Genomic DNA, 17933 nt, shown 5'->3' with positions numbered 1-17933 from the left:
AAGCCCTAATCAATGATTAATAAAAGCTATCCTCTTAGAAATGAGAAAAGACATACTTTATCTACATTCTCTCAAAAGAAAACATCTTTGAGAAGGACAAAATCCAACAGTATTGTCATAGTCTCACTTAGCCAACTGTGTAGAGTGTGTGATTATATTTTTCAAAATCAAATATATTTCCAGCCCCTAAATAACAAAATGCTCACAGCAGATTAGTTTACTTACCACTATTTTCATCGGCAGTTCCATCTAACTGAGGTATAGAAAGATTGGCTAGAAGCAAACTGTTATTACTCCATTCCATTTCTTCTTCTGAAGATGAATCTTCTTCTTCTGTTGAGCTTCTATGGGTATTTCTGCACAGTGATCTAGGGAATATTAAGATTCATCAGTGAGTATAAGCATTAGAAAAAAGCATCTCAGACTCAAATAATTTGCCTAATTTGACACTATAATAGTAAAACTGAACAAAGCAGATCTGAAAATTAAAACTTTAAAAAGAAAAGCAAATTTACTTTGCTTTGGTATCATGCCCCATCAAAAGTTACTGTAAATAGACTTTACAATCCCTTTCATGTAAGCTAGAAGATACCATCATTCCTATATTCATAGCTCCACAATATCCTGGATTACTATAGCTAGTTATGTTCTTCCTTATATTGTCCCCTTTATCTTATCATTCAATATACACATATAACAGCTTAGGTGAGTAATTTCTAAAAGGTGGCATCTTGGGATATTCTAAGAAGTCTCCATAGATATACAATTATTACATTATGATTGGAAAAAACAAAAAGACAGGCAAGGGGGTATTCAGGTCAGGGCTGAAAGAGAAAATAAAAGGGGTCAGATAGATAGGCTAGGAAGCAGTACAGGTATTGAGTCACTCCCAGCACGAGCTATAAAATCAGGGTTACTGAGGAATGCAGATGGACTGTGAAGTCCAGATGGATACTCTCCTTAAGTTCTACCTCCTACAAATTTACATTTTTCACTAGATCATAGTTTGGTATTTTCCCTTCCATCTGGATGGGCAAACTGACCTTCTACCCACAGCTTTTTCGTTCACTTGTCTTGAAAATTTTACTTTATTATATGTAGAATAATTTTCTCATTAAACCTTTTCCAAATAACAATTATTAATGGCTCAAACTGTTAATAATTTTCTTCCTATATTATACAAAAATCTTTCATTTCTGCCTTTGTCCTGTGTAGCCATATGTAGCATATCTATGCCATGTTCCACATGATAACTTTTAAAATAGTTGAAGGGATTTTTATCATTCGTTTCATAATTCTTTTCTAATTAGAGTAAACATTATCTATTCTTTCCACTGTTCTTTAAAAGTGACAGTGCTTGTTTATAATAGCCAGGACATGGAAACAACCTACATGTCCGTCAGCGATGAATGGATAAGAAAGCTGTGGTACATATACACAATGGAGTATTACTCAGCCATTAAAAAGAATACATTTGAATCAGTTCTAATGAGATGGATGAAACTGGAGCCAATTATACAGAGTGAAGTAAGCCAGAAAGAAAAACACCAATACAGTATACTGACACATATATATGGAATTTAGAAAGATGGTAATGATGACCCTGTATGCGAGACAGCAAAAGAGACACAGCTGTATAGAATGGACTTTTGGACTCTGAGGGAGAAGGAGAGGGTGGGATGATTTGGGAGAATGGCATTGAAACATGTATACTATCATGTAAGAAACGAAGTGCCAGTCTGTGTTCGATACAGGATGCTTGGGGCTGGTGCATGGGGATGATCCAGAGAGATGATATGGGGTGGGAGGTGGGAGGGGGATTCAGGATTGGGAGCTTGTATACACCCGTGGTGGATTCATGTCAATGTATGGCAAAACCAATACAGTATTGCAAAGTAAAATAAAGTAAAAATAAAAAAATTTTTTTTTTAATTAAAAAAAAAAGTGACAGTGCTCACAAATCCTTCTAGCGTTCTTTCTCTTTACTTTTTCAGTATGCTTAAAATACGGTACTTGGGACAGAATATAATATCCAATATATGAGCAGAAATTAAACAACTCCCATTCTAGATACTATACTTCTATCAATCTTTCTCGAATATGCTTTTATAAATGTTCAAGATATTTTTCCAAGGTTAACCTCAGGGTGATTGTCACAGAAATGATCCAGTCAATGAATACACGAACATTAAATCATTATGGGATAAATGAGGCCTATTATTTTAAACATGTTGGCACTACTGGGAATAAGAAGATGGTGATCTTACAAGAATGTTACATATTTGAATGCGTATCTACCTAATATGGGCATGAAAATTTAAATAGCTAAACCAGGTACAGTCTAAGAAACTGTAGAAGAAATGCTAATAGACTGAAGGTAAGAATCAAAGGGACAATATCAAAATAAGACAATGAAAGAACAACAAAGACAAAAGAAGAACACATGGAAATAAGAAAAATGCTTCATTAATGCCACACGATCGAGCAAATAAAAATATCAAATAGTTAACAAACTTTGCTGAAATATAAAAGAAGCAACCTAACGTATTACAGCAAGATTTCAATACATCAAATAAATACTCTAATTATTTTACTAATAAAATCCAAAATCTATCAGACTAATAAATGTTACCTCAGGTACATCTGGTAGTCAATAACTAAATTCACTATTTTGGCAATCATACACTACAGATTTACTGTGCTCTTAATAAAGTACAGTTTATGGCTTTCCCACAGAAACTGTTAAGTCTAGAATGAACTGTAGGTCTACCTAGTCTATAATTGTGAAACTGACTGACTGAACAAAAAAACCTACACCTTATTAGGCATCATCTTTTCAGTTTCAAGATATTTTTGAATCTATATTCTGTCATCCAATGAATTATCAATTTCCAATGTTTCTGACAATCTCAATTCAATCAAGCATGACATTTGGCACAAAGCAAGCATTTAAGTGGTTTTTGAATGCAAAATCACGCACGTTCCCTATGAACCCATCTAATCAGTCACTACTACGATTCTTCTTATCTGTAAGGATGTTATGTAGGACTTTGTTAAACATCTGGCTAAAATTAAGACTCAGTTGACTATTGCATTTCCCTAAGTAACCGTATTTTGAAAAGATATAAAGACAGTAGAGCATGAGTTGACCTCATAAAGGGTCTTCATATTTTCTGCTTACCTTTGTAAATGCCCATGAAGTGTTCATTTAATGATCATAATTATCACTCCTATTACAGGGGAGCAGAACTAGAAGCAAGCCAACCAGTTAAAAAAGTGGTTTGCTTTCCAGATAAATAATAAAACTGCCCAAACTAGGTAAGTTTAACAACAGATAGAGATGTACAGAAAGGCAAGTTAAATATGAGATTGAGGTCATATTTAAAATTTTGGAACATTTAAAGAGATTAAACCTAACTTTAGTTTTTTCATTATTGAGATATAATTGACACAAACGACTATGAATTTTTGATGCACAGCATAAAGGTTTGACTTACATACATTGTGAAATGATTACCACAATAGTTTTAGCTAATAGCCATCATCTCAAACTCATTCTACGAGGCCACCAGGATCATGATACAAAAACTAAACCACATAAAAAGAAAATTACAGGCTAGTATTACTAATAAAACTAGATTCAAAAATCCTCAATAAAATACTTACAAACTGACTGCAGCAATACATCGAATACCATACACCACGTTCAAGTAGGATTTACCCCAGGAATGCAAGGATTTTTCAGTATTCGCAAGTCAATGTGATACACCACATTAACAAATTGAAGAATAAAGACTATCTGATCATATCAACAGATGCAGAAAAAGCTTTTGATAAAAGCTTTTATAAAATTTAATATCCATTTATGATAGAAACTCTAGAAAATGGGCATAGAGGGAACATCATCAGTTCACTCAGTCATGTCCAACTCTTTGCCACCTCATAGACTGCAGCATGCCGGGCCTCCCTGTCCATCACCAGCTCCCAGAGTTTACTCAAACTTATCTCCATTGAGTTGGTGATGCCATCCAACCATCTCATCCTCTGTCGTTCCCTTCTCCCGCCTTCAATCTCTCCTAGTATCAGGGTCTTTTCAAATGAGTCAGTTCTTTGCATCAGGTGGCTAAAGTACTGGAGTTTCAGTTTCAGCATCAGTCCTTCCAATATTCAGGACTGACTTCCTTTAGGATGGACTGGTTGGATCTCTTTGCAGTCCAAGGGACTCTCAAGAGTCTTCTCCAACACCACAGTTCAAAAGCATTAATTCTTCGGCACTCAGCTTTCTTCACAGTCCAACTCTCATATCCATACATGATTTCTGGAAAAAGCACAGCTTTGACTAGACAGACCTTTGTTGGCAAAGTAATGTCTCTGCTTTTTAATACACTGTCTAGGTTCATCATAACTTTTCTTCCGAGTAAGCGTCTTTTAATTTCACAGCTGCAATCATCATCTGCAGTGATTTTGGAGCCTGAAAAAATAGCCTGTCACTGTTTTCCCATCTGTTTGCCATGAAGTGATAGGACCAGATGCCATGATCTTCGTTTTCTGAATGTTGAGCTTTAAGCCAACTTTTTCGCTCTCCTCTTTCACTTTCATCAAGAGGCTTTTAGCTCCTCTTCACTTTCTGCCATAAGGGTGGTGTCATCTGCATATCTGAGGTGACTGATATTTCTCCCGGCAATCTGGATTCCAGCTTGTGTTTCTTCCAGCCCAGCATTTCTCATGATGTACTCTGCATATAAGTCAAATAAGCAGGGTGACAGGATACAGCCTTGATGTACTCCTTTTCCTATTTGGAACCAGTCTGTTGTTCCATGTCCAGTTCTAACTGTTGCTTCCTGACCTGCATACAGATTTCTCAAGAGGCAGGTCAGGTGGTCTGTATTCCCATCTCTTTCAGAATTTTCCAGAGTTTGTTGTAGTCCAGAGGGAACATACCTCAACGTAATACAAGCCATTCATGACAAACCCACACCTAATACCATACACAATGATGAAAAGCTGAAAGTATTTCCTCCAAGATCAGGAACAAGACAAGGATGCCCACTCTTGACACTTTTATTCAACATAGTTTTGGAAGTCTCAGCCACAACAATCAGAGAAGAAAAATAAAAAGAATTCAAATTGCAAAAGAATTAAAACTCAGTGTATGCAGATGATGTGATGTTACATACAGAAAATCCTAGAGACACCACCAAAACCTACTAGAGCTCATCAATGAATGTGGTAAAGTTGCTGGGTACAAAATTAATATAAAGAAATTTGTTGCATCTCCATACAACTGACAACAAAATATCAGAAAGTGGGCTTTCTTTTTTCAATTTCTGAGATAAGCAGGCACTTCTATTTTGTCCCATTTAGGACACACATATTGTGTATACAAACAGATGATTTCTAAGTTAGGTGTACGGGGAGAGCATGAATTTAAGCAAGGTGGTCAAAAGACACAAACTTCTAGTTATAAGATAAATAAGACTAGGTAATGTAATGTACAACACAGTGACTATAGTTACCATTACTGTATGACATATATGAAAGTTAAGAGGGTAAATCATAACAGTTCAAATTACAAGGAAATAATCCATTTTTTGTTTCGTTTCCTTTGTATTAGAGGATAATTGCTTTACAATATTGTGTTGGCCTCTGCCATCCATCAACATGAATCACCCACAGGTCTACAAATGTCCCCTCACTTCTGAACCCCTCCCATCTCCTATCTCAGCCCACCCCTCTAGGTTGTCACAGAGCACTGGGTTGAGCTCCCGGTGGAACACAGCAAATTCCCACTTGCTATCTATTTTACATATGGCAATGTATAGACTTCCACGTTATTCTCTCAATTCCTCCCACTCTCTCCTTCCTCCACTGTATCCATAAGTCCGTTCTCTATGTCTGCATCTCCACTGCTTCCTTACAAACAGGTTCATCAGTGCCATCCTTCTGCATTCCATACGCATATCCCCTATTTCTTTTTATTGTATCTACGAGATAACTAAAACTACTGTGGTAATCATTTCACAATATACATAAATCAAATCTTTATGCTGTACATCAAAAACTCATACAGTGATGTATGTCTTATACCTCAGTAATAATGGGGGAAAAGTTAGGTTTAATCTTTTTAAATGTACCAAAAGTTCATTTCACTTGGAATATGAAGTTTATTCCACATTAGAAACAAGGCACTATTTAAAAGAGATTTAAGTCAATTTAGTTTATAAGGTGCTTTTTATTACGAATAACAGTAAGAATTTCTGATTAAAGAACACTGATAATGACAGAAAGTTATTAATTAAAGGAACTGAAATAACTAAAAAGTTACCTCTTTTTGGCACAATGTTCTTCAATATTGCTGTCCCATCTCTGAGACATTACCAAACTAAGCTCCATTTCTTCTTTTTCAATCTGTGGTTCATTTTCTTCATCATCGCTATTTTGAGGATTTTTACTGTTTCCAAAGGGACGACATGGTGATGGCATCCTATTTCTTCCCCTGTGATATCCGTCATTTTCCAAACCAGCAAGAAGATGTACCAGAGCCTCATCAGGACTACTGTCCACTACAAAACAAGTAAAGCATCGCCAACAAATAACTTAAATTTTCTAAATAATTCAGATCAATTATATATAAAACATTAAGAATCATATATGCTGGCACATGCTGAAAGAATACAGCTGGTACAGAGATTTATGTATTGATATAGTTCTTCCATCAAAGTGTGACCCTTGGACCACCTGTACTAGAATGATTTTGTGTTCTAATTAAGAAGAAAATTCTTAAGACACCATCTCACATCTACTGAATTAGAATTTCTGAGGCAAGGCTCAGGAATTTGCATGTTAACAAGCTGCTCAAGCTCTTACTGCTTAAGTAAGGCTGAGGAGCACTAAATGAAATATAATCACAAATGATTATAATAAATATATAAAAAATATATGAATTAATGCTAAGTGAAACATGTGAACACCTTATCCCTCATTTGAGATTTATTTAGCTCACAGGATAACCAAACAAAACCTGTAATTGAAAAACACAGGAGAGCTTTACAAGTGATTAATAGCATTACTTCCTGAAGACCACCACTGAAATATCACATCATATGCACTAGGTTTGCTAAAATCAAAGACAGATAATAACAAGTGTTGACAATATGTGAAAAAATTGGAGCCCTCATATACTGCTGGTCAAACTGTACAATGGTGCAGCTGCTCTGGGGGAAAAAAGTTTGGCAGTTTATTAAAATGTTAAACACAGAGTTACCAGGAGACCCAGTAATTCCATTCGTAGGTATATACCCCAAAGAAGTGAAAACATGTGTCCACACGAACACCTATACATGAATAATCATAGCTGCATTACTCACAATAGACAAAACAGTGGAAACAACTCAAATATCCATCAACTGAAGCACAGAGAAATGAAATATGGTTTATATCCATATGATACAACATTATTCAGTAGTAAAAAGAAATGAAGCACTGATATATACCTTAACATGAAAACATATATACCTTAAAAACATTATGCTTAGTGAAAAGAATACAGAAACAAAGGTTATATGATTCCATTTATACGAAATGCCCTATATAGGTAAATCTAGCAACTTCTAGATTAGAAGTTGCCAGAGGCTAAGAGGAGGGAAGAGAAGGAACTACAAATGGGTATGGGGTTTCTTTTTTAGAGTGATAAAAATGTTCTGTGATCAGAGAGTGAAAATGATTGCATAACTACATGAAATGCTGACAACCACTGAACTGTACAAGTTAGAGGTTAGTTTTACAAAATGTGAATTGCATCCCATTTAAAGTTATTATCTAAAAAAAATCATAAAGAAGGAGGCTGTTCCAATCTAGTACACAACCTTTTTCTCTGTAAAATATAATAGTTTAGTAAATGGGAAAAGTTTCAGGTTTTCTTTGTTGACAATGAAGAAACTAGTTCATCATGCTACCAAATATAAGGCAAAATTCAAGATATTTGCTTATAGAGGCTATTTTGGCAAAAATCCATTTCTTAAACCTAGATTGCAGTCTATTTTTCCTGACATACTTTTTAAAAACTTAATATTAGCAAATGATTTATATATATTTGACTCAGATCTTTGACTAACATTGAGACTGCATTTTTTGCAACTTTAGATAAGTGAAAATTATATCAGCTGGTGATACATTTTATTTACTTAGTATGATGAAATAAGAATACACCTTCCTCTTTTTCAATTTCTTTAACTGTCTTTTTATAACTAAAATATAATTTAGGCATATAACATTTATTTACTCAGAGAAATAAAACATTTTATTTATAAACTTCAAATTAATTTTTAGATGTGGTCTTTGGAGCATTTCTTTCTATATATGTCATGTCATTCATTTAAAGAAGAAAAAAGTTACCTACCTCCATATAAAATGTTCTTGAAATATGACTGTGTACAGTAATTTTGATATTGTCCCTAGTCAATGAATTAATCTTCCACTCAAATGAAATGTAAATAACAGAGAGAAGATACTGTGGAGGGGTAGGATCACATTTAAAGCTATACCTCATTTGATATAGTAAGAATGGAAAAACAAAGTGAGCAAGAAACATAAAATCATTTTACCAAGCAAAACAAGATGCAGGAAGTTCAGTGATATTTCACTTTTTGCAATGAAAATTTAAAAACATTTCTGAAAAAGATATCAGTAATTTAGAGTAAATTACTGAAATGAAATCTAGTAAATGGCTTATAATATTAATGAAAATGCATTTATGGAAATGTAAAGATACTCAGAAATAACTGTTATATCCTATGCTAGTCAAGAATTAATAGCTTGAAAGGTGTTGTCCAGGGAAATTTCTGAGACTTATTAAGAAAGAATCAATCATGGTATTTTATTAATGTACTTAACTTTGAAGAATTTTAATTCAAAATAAACACATTTCTCCTTAAAGCAATACAGTTCTCTTCCAACCAAAGTGAAGTTAAGAAAAAAAGAATTATTTTCTTTTCTAACTATTTAACAGAAAAAGCTGTATGGAAAACAAAAACAGAAACTACACTTCTCAATGCAAGATTTCATTCTATACTGAGTAAGAATTTATTCAACATGCAACTTTAACCTCTTCAAATAAAAGAAAAAATACTACCTGATATGTGCACTTTTGTTGATTTAACATACTGAAAATTTATGACAGAATAGTTGCTTACAGAAAACTGTTGACTCACTCAGTCTCTGGGTCAAAGGCTGAAAAGTCTGACTGTTTTCCATGAGGTTCAAAATCGCTTCTTCATTAATAAGAGCTTCCTCCACTTTGGGTCTAGTGTGACCTTAAGAAGACAAAGAATACAAAAACATTAAAGTAAATGACCTAAATCTGAAATTGCTTACAATTTGTTTAAATCAGAAAACATTACAATGTAAACCTATTTAAAATTTTGAAGTGTTAGTGATATGTTAAATAAAAACATAATAAACTTAATGAAAGCCACAGGAAATCTAACCACACAGATAAAAAAACAAAACCCTGAAACTGTGATCACTAAATGTTTACAATCTCCTCACTAAATCAAGTATCCAGTTTGTACAGTTATATTACCCTGATAAAGTCACTGCACATTAAAATCTGTAAAACAAGTTCTCAGAGGGAAGTTCATAGTGATATAGGCCTTCTTTAAGGGAAAAAAAAAAAGTTGAAATAAGCAATCTAATCCACTACCCAAAAGAACTGGAAAAAGAAGAACAAACAAAACCTAAAGTCAGCAGAAGGAAGGAGGTAATAAAGATGAGGGAGGGAACAGAGAGAGATTCAAAAAACTAGGAAAACAAAACAAAACAATGAAACTAACAGCTGGTTCTTTGAAAGGGTAAACAAAATTGACAAACCTCTGGCCAGGCTCACCAAGAAAAAAAGAGAGAAGACCCAAATAAAGTAAGAAATCAAAGAGGAGAAATCACAACTGATATCACAGAAACAAAAAAACTGTAAGACAATACCATGAACAATTAGAAAATCTAGAAGAAATGGATAACTTTGTAGAAACATACAGCTCTCCAAAACTGAATCTAGAAGAAATAGATCTTAAACAGACCAACCAATCACTAGAAAGAAATGTAATTAAAAACAACAACAACAACAACAAAAAAACTCCTTACAAACAAAAGTCCAGAACCAGATGGTTTCACAGGCAAATTCTACCAACCATATAAAGAAGAACTTATACTAATTTTTCTCAAACTCTTCCAGAAGACTGAAGAGGAAGGAACACTTCCAAAGATAGGCTATGAAGCCACCACTACCCTGATACCAAAACTACACAAAGACACTATCAAAAAAACCCAAAAATTACGGGCAGTATCTTTGATGAATATAGATATACAAACAAAATATGAGAAAACTGAATCCAACAACACTTAGAAAGATCATATACCATGAACAATAAGATTCATCCCAGGGTCTAAAGTATGGTTCAACATACATAAATCAGTCAATATGATCTACCACATCAAAAGCGAAGAAAAGATAATAATCATATGATCATCTTAATAGATGCAGAAAAAAGTATCTGATAAAATTCAACATCCCTTCATGATTAAAACCCTTACAAAAGTGAGTATAGAGGAAACATACTTTAACATACTAAAAGCTATCTATGACACATACACAGCCAATATAGTACTCAATGGTGAAAAGCTGAAAGCCTTCCACCTAAAATTTGGAACAAGACAAGGATGCCGACCCTCACTTCCCTTCAACACAGTATTGGAAGTTCTAGCAACACCAATCAGACAAGAAAAAGAAGAGGTATTCAAATTGGTAGGAAGAGGTAAAACTGTCATTATCTGTAGATGGTATGACATGATATATAGTAAACCCTAGACTCTATACACAAACTACAAGAACTGATAAAACACAGCAAGGTAGGAGGATACAAGATTAACATACAGAAACTTCTTGCATTTCTTTACACTAACAATAAAATATCAGAAAGAGAATGTAAACGAATGTCCCTTTTAAAATCACATTAAAAAGTAAAATACTTAGGAATAAACCTCACCAAGGAGGTTAAAGATTTATATGCTGAAAACTATAAAACATTAATAAAGGAAACTGAAGATAAATTAAAGAAATGGGAAGATATTCCATGCTCTTGGATTATAAAAATTAAATCTGTTAAAATGGTCACGCAGCCCAAAGCAATCAATATACTTAATGCAATACCTATCAAAATACCCATGACTTTTTCTCAGAACCAGAATAAGCCTAAAATTTATACTTTGGATATAGATTCTGGATCTCCTAAAAGATCCAGAATTGCCAAAGCAATCCTGAAGAAACAAAAAAACAAAGGAGGTATAACTCACCCAGACTTCAGACAATATTACAAAACTACTGTAATCAAAACAGCATGATATTGGCAGAAGAACAGACATATGGATCAATGAAACAGAATACAGAGCTCAGAAATAAACCCACACATGTTTCCCCACAGGGACCACTCTGTTCCCCACCTGGACTACTCTGTTCCCCACGTGGATACTATTTTTCCGCTTCTGATATTCAGACTTGAAAATCAATGTTTTCAACCCAGGACATAGCTAGAGTGTTTAATCAAGATGAAAGAACAAAGAAGAAAACTACAAAAAAACAGGTCATCCCAAAGCAAAAAAAAAAAAAAACCCTTAACTGAGATCAGTGAAAACAAAGCAGGTTTTAAAACTAATTACAAAATAGATAAGACTGACAAGAATGATCCCAACAAAAGAGAGAAAGAGTAAATAAATTACATTAGAAATAAAAGGAGAAGTGCTAAAGGTAAAAGAAAAGATATTAAAGGGACACTATGAGCAACTTGTTACCAAAAATATGGAAAACTCAGATTAAATGGGTAGTTTCTTAGGAAAAATATATAAACTCGGATTCAAACAAATAAAAAACTTGAGTAAACCTGTAACAATTAAGGAAGATAAATTAATAGTTTAAAATCCACATCCTTTATTTCTCCCATGGACTCTAGACTCCTCTGTCCATGGAATTCTCCAGGCAAGAATACAGGAGTGTAGCCATTCCCTCTCCAGGGGATCTTCCTGACCCAGGGATCAAACCTGGGTCTGATGCTTTGCAGGCAGATTCTTTACCATCTGAGCCACAAGGGAAGCCCTGACTACCCTCACCCTCACATAAAAATCAAGCCACAAAAAAACCTGTTTAAGTCTGAATGGTTTTACAGATGAGATGTATCAAATCTCTAAAAATAGACTATATCAATCCAATAAAAATTCTTGAAAGGAGAGGTGAAAAACAGGAAAAGCTCTACAATGCATTTAATGGAATTAAAGTATGAATATGTCTCAATTCCTGGAAGAAAAAAAAAAAAACCCTAAACAAAATTATTAGCAAAGTAAATACAGCAATGCTTAAAAAAACACACATTATGACAAACAAGGATTTGTTTCAGGAGGGCAAGGACAGTTTAACATTAGATATGTTATTACTGTAACTACCATATTAACAGAGTAAAAGAGAAAAACTGATTGTCAATAAATTCAAAAAGAAAAATTTGGTAAAACTTAATATCCATTCTTGCTTTTAAAAACTCAAATTAAAAAAAAAATAAAAACTCAAATTTTCCTTAGCAAGCAAGAAATAGAAGATTTAATTGCTATTTAATAAACTGATTAAAATTTATCTACCAATATCCTGTAGTAAATTTCATAATTAATGATGAAATACAAAAATATTCCCTTTAAAGCCAGGAAAAATGCTTTTATGATTTCTACTTAACATTACTGTAGTTCTTAAGCAGTGCACTAAAACATTAAAAAAATATAAGGATGGGAAGAGAAGTAATAATTATTTTCTGATAATGACTCTACACAGGACATTCAATGAAACAGATATAAATTATCAACACTAATAAAAGTTGTTGGATATAAGACTGACATACAAGGTCAGTGAAGATCCTAATATCATCAATTAGAAGTTGTAATTTTTGAAAGATAAATTTACAACAGCAACAATTATGAGGCACATGGCATATATCTAACAAAAGATATTAAATACTTTTACCAAAAAACCCACAAAGCTTTACTGAAAGACAAGGAAGAAGACCAAATAAACTGAGAAATATATCATTCTCATAAATGAGATAATTTGGCATACAGAAAGATTTAAAATATTTCTAAATTGGTCTATAAATTCAATAATTTTCCAATAAAATCTCAACAAAGTTCTTTTCAGAAACAAGACAATCTGATCTTATAATTAACATGGGAGAGCTTTTTAAAAGATCCAAGAGTCATTAAGACAATTTTGAAGCTATTCAGAAATCTGCCCCTGATACATATCCATACTTACAAAGCAACAGTAATTACAACGGTATGATATTAACATGGGAGAACACAACTGAGGTTGGGGAATTCAGTGAAAACAAACTTTTTTCAATAAATGTGTTGGAACAACTAGCTCTTTATACCTAGAAAAAACAGATACAGTAAGATCCTTACTACGTACACAAGTAAAATGTAGGATGAACTGAAGACCTACATGTGGAAAACCAACTGTAAGCACACATAAACCTTAAGGATGAAAATTTTCATTACAGCGGGATAGGAAATGACTTTAAATCAGGCACAAAAACCAAACAGTAGAGGGGAAAAAAATCTTAAATATAATGCTAAAAAGACATATAAAACACGCTTTTTAAAAAAGGGAAGAAAATGGGAAAAAAAGACTAAAAATAAAGTTCAAGTCTAGATAAAGAGAAAATATCTCTACAATAAAATAACTAACAAGGGCTTGATATCTAGAAAATACAAGGAATTTCTATACATTAGTAAGAAAATGATTGATGCAATAGAAAATGAGTGAAGAACATGAATAAGCAATTCTTAGATAGATCCCAATGCTTATAAATATCAGTAATCAGGAAATGCAGATTAAACTATTCAGATTCCAAAGAATGAGAATGGCAAAAAATTTCTGCATCTCAGAAATGAGATATTGTTGAGGATGTAGGGAAGTAAAAGCTCTAACATTCTGTGGGAATATAAACTTAGGTATAATCATTTCATAGAGCAATTCTGTAATAAAATGTGACAGTTTTATTATTAACATACCTCAAAATCTGAAAAACTGAGCACTAAAATGGAGCTTTTAAGGAAAATTAAACAGTAAGACAAAATTTATGCAACTCTGTAATGAGAATACTAACAAAATCAATAATTGGTACCCGAGGAAATAAACTGTTCAGTCAGGCAGGCAGCTCAGTGTGGCTGGACACTGTCATAGTAGATATTAAAAAAATGCACAGGAAATAGTAGTATGGAAATTCTGGGTACATTTTGATTAGGATGGGGCTAGCAGATGCTAAGACAAAGCAAATCAAAGTAGAGCTCTGATCCAAAAGGCTGCCATTAAAGTACTTGGGAGAGGGTGTAGCTTGCTCTGAGTCAGAGGGCACAATGCTAGGATGCAACTGTTAGGGAAGGAGGAAGCCCTAGATGGATGTAGGTGCTCATTTCTAGCTGCTGTTTAATACAGTCAAGAGTGCCTCTGCTGCCCATGCAGCAGTGAAAAGAGGGCTCCTCCTTTCCTACTGAAGGTTGGTAATTCTACTCCTGCTATTCTGACTCCCTTGCCTAGAAAAACTGTATGCATAAAAAACATAACTTCTGAGTAAAACTTTCATTACACTCTTAACTACCAACCATGTAAAAGCTAACTGCATTGCAGAAACCCTGACAGAATAGATGCTATCTAAGGTAGAGGTTAATAATACATACACCCTAAGACTTGGCAAATTATACTTTTATGTTTTCTGTAGAGAAACTCCTGCACGTGGCCACAAGGTGACAGAGGTGACACTGCTAACCACACTGCAAAAGTGAAAGCCATCTAAGCGCTGTAGAGAGTCAGATAAACTTCAGTCTCACAAAAGAGTGCTCATCAGCAGCTAAAATGAGGGACCTACAAACATGTAAGAACAAGAACAGATTTCAAAGCTATTACTGCTGACACAAAAGATACTCAACATCATTATTAATGAGGGAAATGATAACTAAACCATAATGAGATGCCATTTCACACATACTAGGATGGCTATATTAAAAAAGACAGATAATAACAAGTGTTAGTGAGAATGTAAGGTCTCTGGAACCCTCACATACTGCTGATGGGAATGTAAAAGTGCAGTCACCTAGGAAAACAGTTTGGCCGTTTATTAAAAGTTAAACACAAATTTATCAAATGACCCAACAATTCTCTTCCTTGGTATCCACTCAAGAAAAATATATATCCACACAAAGACATAAACGTTCAGAACAGCATTATTCTTAAGGGCCCAAAAGTGAAAAGAACTCAAATATTCATCACCTAATGAATGAATCAATAAAATAAATCAGTACAAGGCAATACTATTAGGCGATAAAGTGGAATGAAATACTGATAGAGATCTACACCATGGGAAACACTAAAAATGTTATGCTAAGTAAAAAAGTGCAAAAGGTCACTTATTTTATGACTTCATTTACATGAGTCACCCAGGAAAGATGAATCTTGAGAGACAAGAAAGTAGATTAGCGGTTACTTAGGGCTGGAGTCTTCTGAGGTGAAGGAACTGTTTTAAAACCGAATTACGGAGATGATGTTAGTACAACTCTGTAAATTTATCATAAATCACTGCATTATACACTTGAAATGAGCGAATTTTATGTCATGTAAATGATACCTCAATTAAATTGTTAAAAAATATAATGTTGAATGAAAAATGCAAGCTGCTTAATCTATGCTAAGTAGGACACCATTTATGTAAAATTTAAAACCTAAAATAATAGTATTTGTTGTGGACATTCTTATGTAAGAACATATAAAATCATACATGGTTTAACAATTTGTATAAACTTTAGAATGATGCTTACCTCCAGAGATTAAGAAAAGGTAAAAAGGAATGAGAGAAGTTTTTGCTACATCAATGATATTTAGTTCTTAGGAAAAAAAAATGAGCTAACTCAACTAAATACTAATATCTCAGTGCTAGATACACAGGATGTCTATAATGGTATTTTCTGTATGCTTGCAGGAAAACCCTTACCTTTGCTCAACTCTGCATCTTTGTGGACTTCTATCATATTAGCTGGTGTACACGGAAGAATTTCAGGAGACAGAACCTCAGAGTGCAATGTTAATTCAGCAGAGAACTCCTGGGATCCATCGCTGTAGTCCACAGATCCTGATAATGTTCTGCTTAATTAAAACATATCCTTTATAACAAACTACATAACAAAGCAATAAAATTAGTTCTGAGAGCTATAATAAATAACCACTTACACAGAGAAATTGTTCTCTTTGAGAATTTCCTGAAGTCTCTTCTGAAAATTTTTTTCACTTTCTGTTGCTGGAACAAACCTGCGATCTTTGAATTTTAAAAATTCATTAAAAAATGTAGGCAGCAAATGAATGAAATAGTTTCCTTTTTCCTAGGGTACCTTTTTAAATGGTAGCAATTTCCTATACTTGACACATATAACACCACCTAAAAACAGTCCTATTATAAATCAAACAAAAAGGAAATGGTTGTTACTGAAGCTATAAAATTAAGCACTTAAAGTCATTCCAAGATTAAGTTCTATAAATTAAAAACAAAAACATTATTTTCTATCTAAAAATGTTATCATACACCATGAACCTAGAAATTTTCCCTTTATAAAATATTTCTATTTTAAAAGGCATAAAAGGCATTCAAAATTTATCAAAGGATTTTTAGTGTCCATGAGATTATAACACAAATTTTAATTGGACTTCAGTGTAGGCTTACTACTGTATTTCAAATACATTTGCCTTTTAAACTGTCTTCTCTTCTTTTACCTTTATTTAATAATTTGTTGTATCAATGGCATTAAAAAAACTTTCTTCCAATTCTTTTTGAATGTATCAAAGTTTAGTAACAAATCAAATGAGTACTTTCTTCAGAGATGTACAAGTTAATCAAAGTCAGAATTTATGACATACCCAGAGAAATAATTTGGGGACAGAATTTCATGGGTTACATTTTCAAAGCTTAATGAACTAAACAGTGTTTCTAAGTTGGGATTCATGCTCTTCTCTAAGTATTCTATAGCTCATTTGGAAATGCCAAGGTTAAAATATACTAGAGAATGAAAAAGGAGAAAAGGGTAGAATGAAAACCAAGGCCAAGAAGATGTCAATTTCTTATGAGAGACAATGAGTGACACTTTGGATGTGAAGAATAATGAGAATAGAAGAAAAATATCTAGAAAATTTAAATGTAGTCTGAAAAGCAAAATCTAATGTCAAGGTAAAAATTCAATGGCTTGTACTTTTTCATTAAAATATCCAGCTAAAAAAATATCATCACAGTATTATTAGGCTTGTACCTTGCGATTCAGGTTGACTAATTTGAGAAGTTTCATTTCTATTTCTTCGCCGTTGCTTTTCATCTTCCCATATGGCCTGTAGACCAGGGTTTCCACCAATTTGAGCTGTAAGCACAATAATACTTCAGTACGACAAGGGTCAAAGTGAAAATTCTTGCTTAAAAAAAAGAGAAATCCATACATTAAAAAAAAATAAATGCGCCCCTTAAGAAAAAAATTATCTATTCTGTGTAATAAAACAAATTATCCCAACCTACATTTACTATATTACTTCCTTTTTAGTTTCCTTACTAGTTCCCTAAAACCCCAGCAAGTGAGTAAGATTCAAACATTTGATGATAGTCAACAGACCCAAAAGTCCCCTCCCTGGTACATAATCTGAAAATAAAAAAATTAGCAGGCAGAGCATAGTAAATTATTTGATAATGGCTAATTTATCTATTTAGTGTCACACTTACTTTAGGTTTATGTCTATACAAACAAACTCATATGAATGAAGCATAAATGAAAAAATTACTATCTCATCAGGGAACAGAAAAAATCTTCATAATATTTTA

General features: G+C 33.3%; 1 protein-coding gene across 9 annotated transcripts in view; it reads right to left on the bottom strand.

Moving 5' to 3' along the window:
* Positions 1-17933, bottom strand: part of REV3L (REV3 like, DNA directed polymerase zeta catalytic subunit) — a 174684-nt gene that overhangs the window by 74425 nt on the left and 82326 nt on the right. For 3 of the 9 annotated variants that reach the window (XM_027972360.3, XM_042253313.2, XM_060419488.1), the window contains exons 7-12: positions 17377-17481; positions 16310-16394; positions 16074-16225; positions 9192-9311; positions 6326-6563; positions 226-368 (exon numbers count right to left, since the gene is read on the bottom strand). In XM_027972360.3, coding sequence (XP_027828161.2) covers positions 226-368; positions 6326-6563; positions 9192-9311; positions 16074-16225; positions 16310-16394; positions 17377-17481 — 843 coding nt within the window. The remainder of the gene's footprint in view (positions 1-225; positions 369-6325; positions 6564-9191; positions 9312-16073; positions 16226-16309; positions 16395-17376; positions 17482-17933) is intronic. The other 6 variants (XM_027972362.3, XM_060419490.1, XM_027972361.3 and 3 more) reach the window with 3 other exon arrangements.

This window comes from Ovis aries, chromosome 8 (assembly GCF_016772045.2).
Source record: "Ovis aries strain OAR_USU_Benz2616 breed Rambouillet chromosome 8, ARS-UI_Ramb_v3.0, whole genome shotgun sequence".
NCBI lineage: Eukaryota > Metazoa > Chordata > Mammalia > Artiodactyla > Bovidae > Ovis > Ovis aries.
This window is presented reverse-complemented; position numbering and strand designations above follow the sequence as displayed.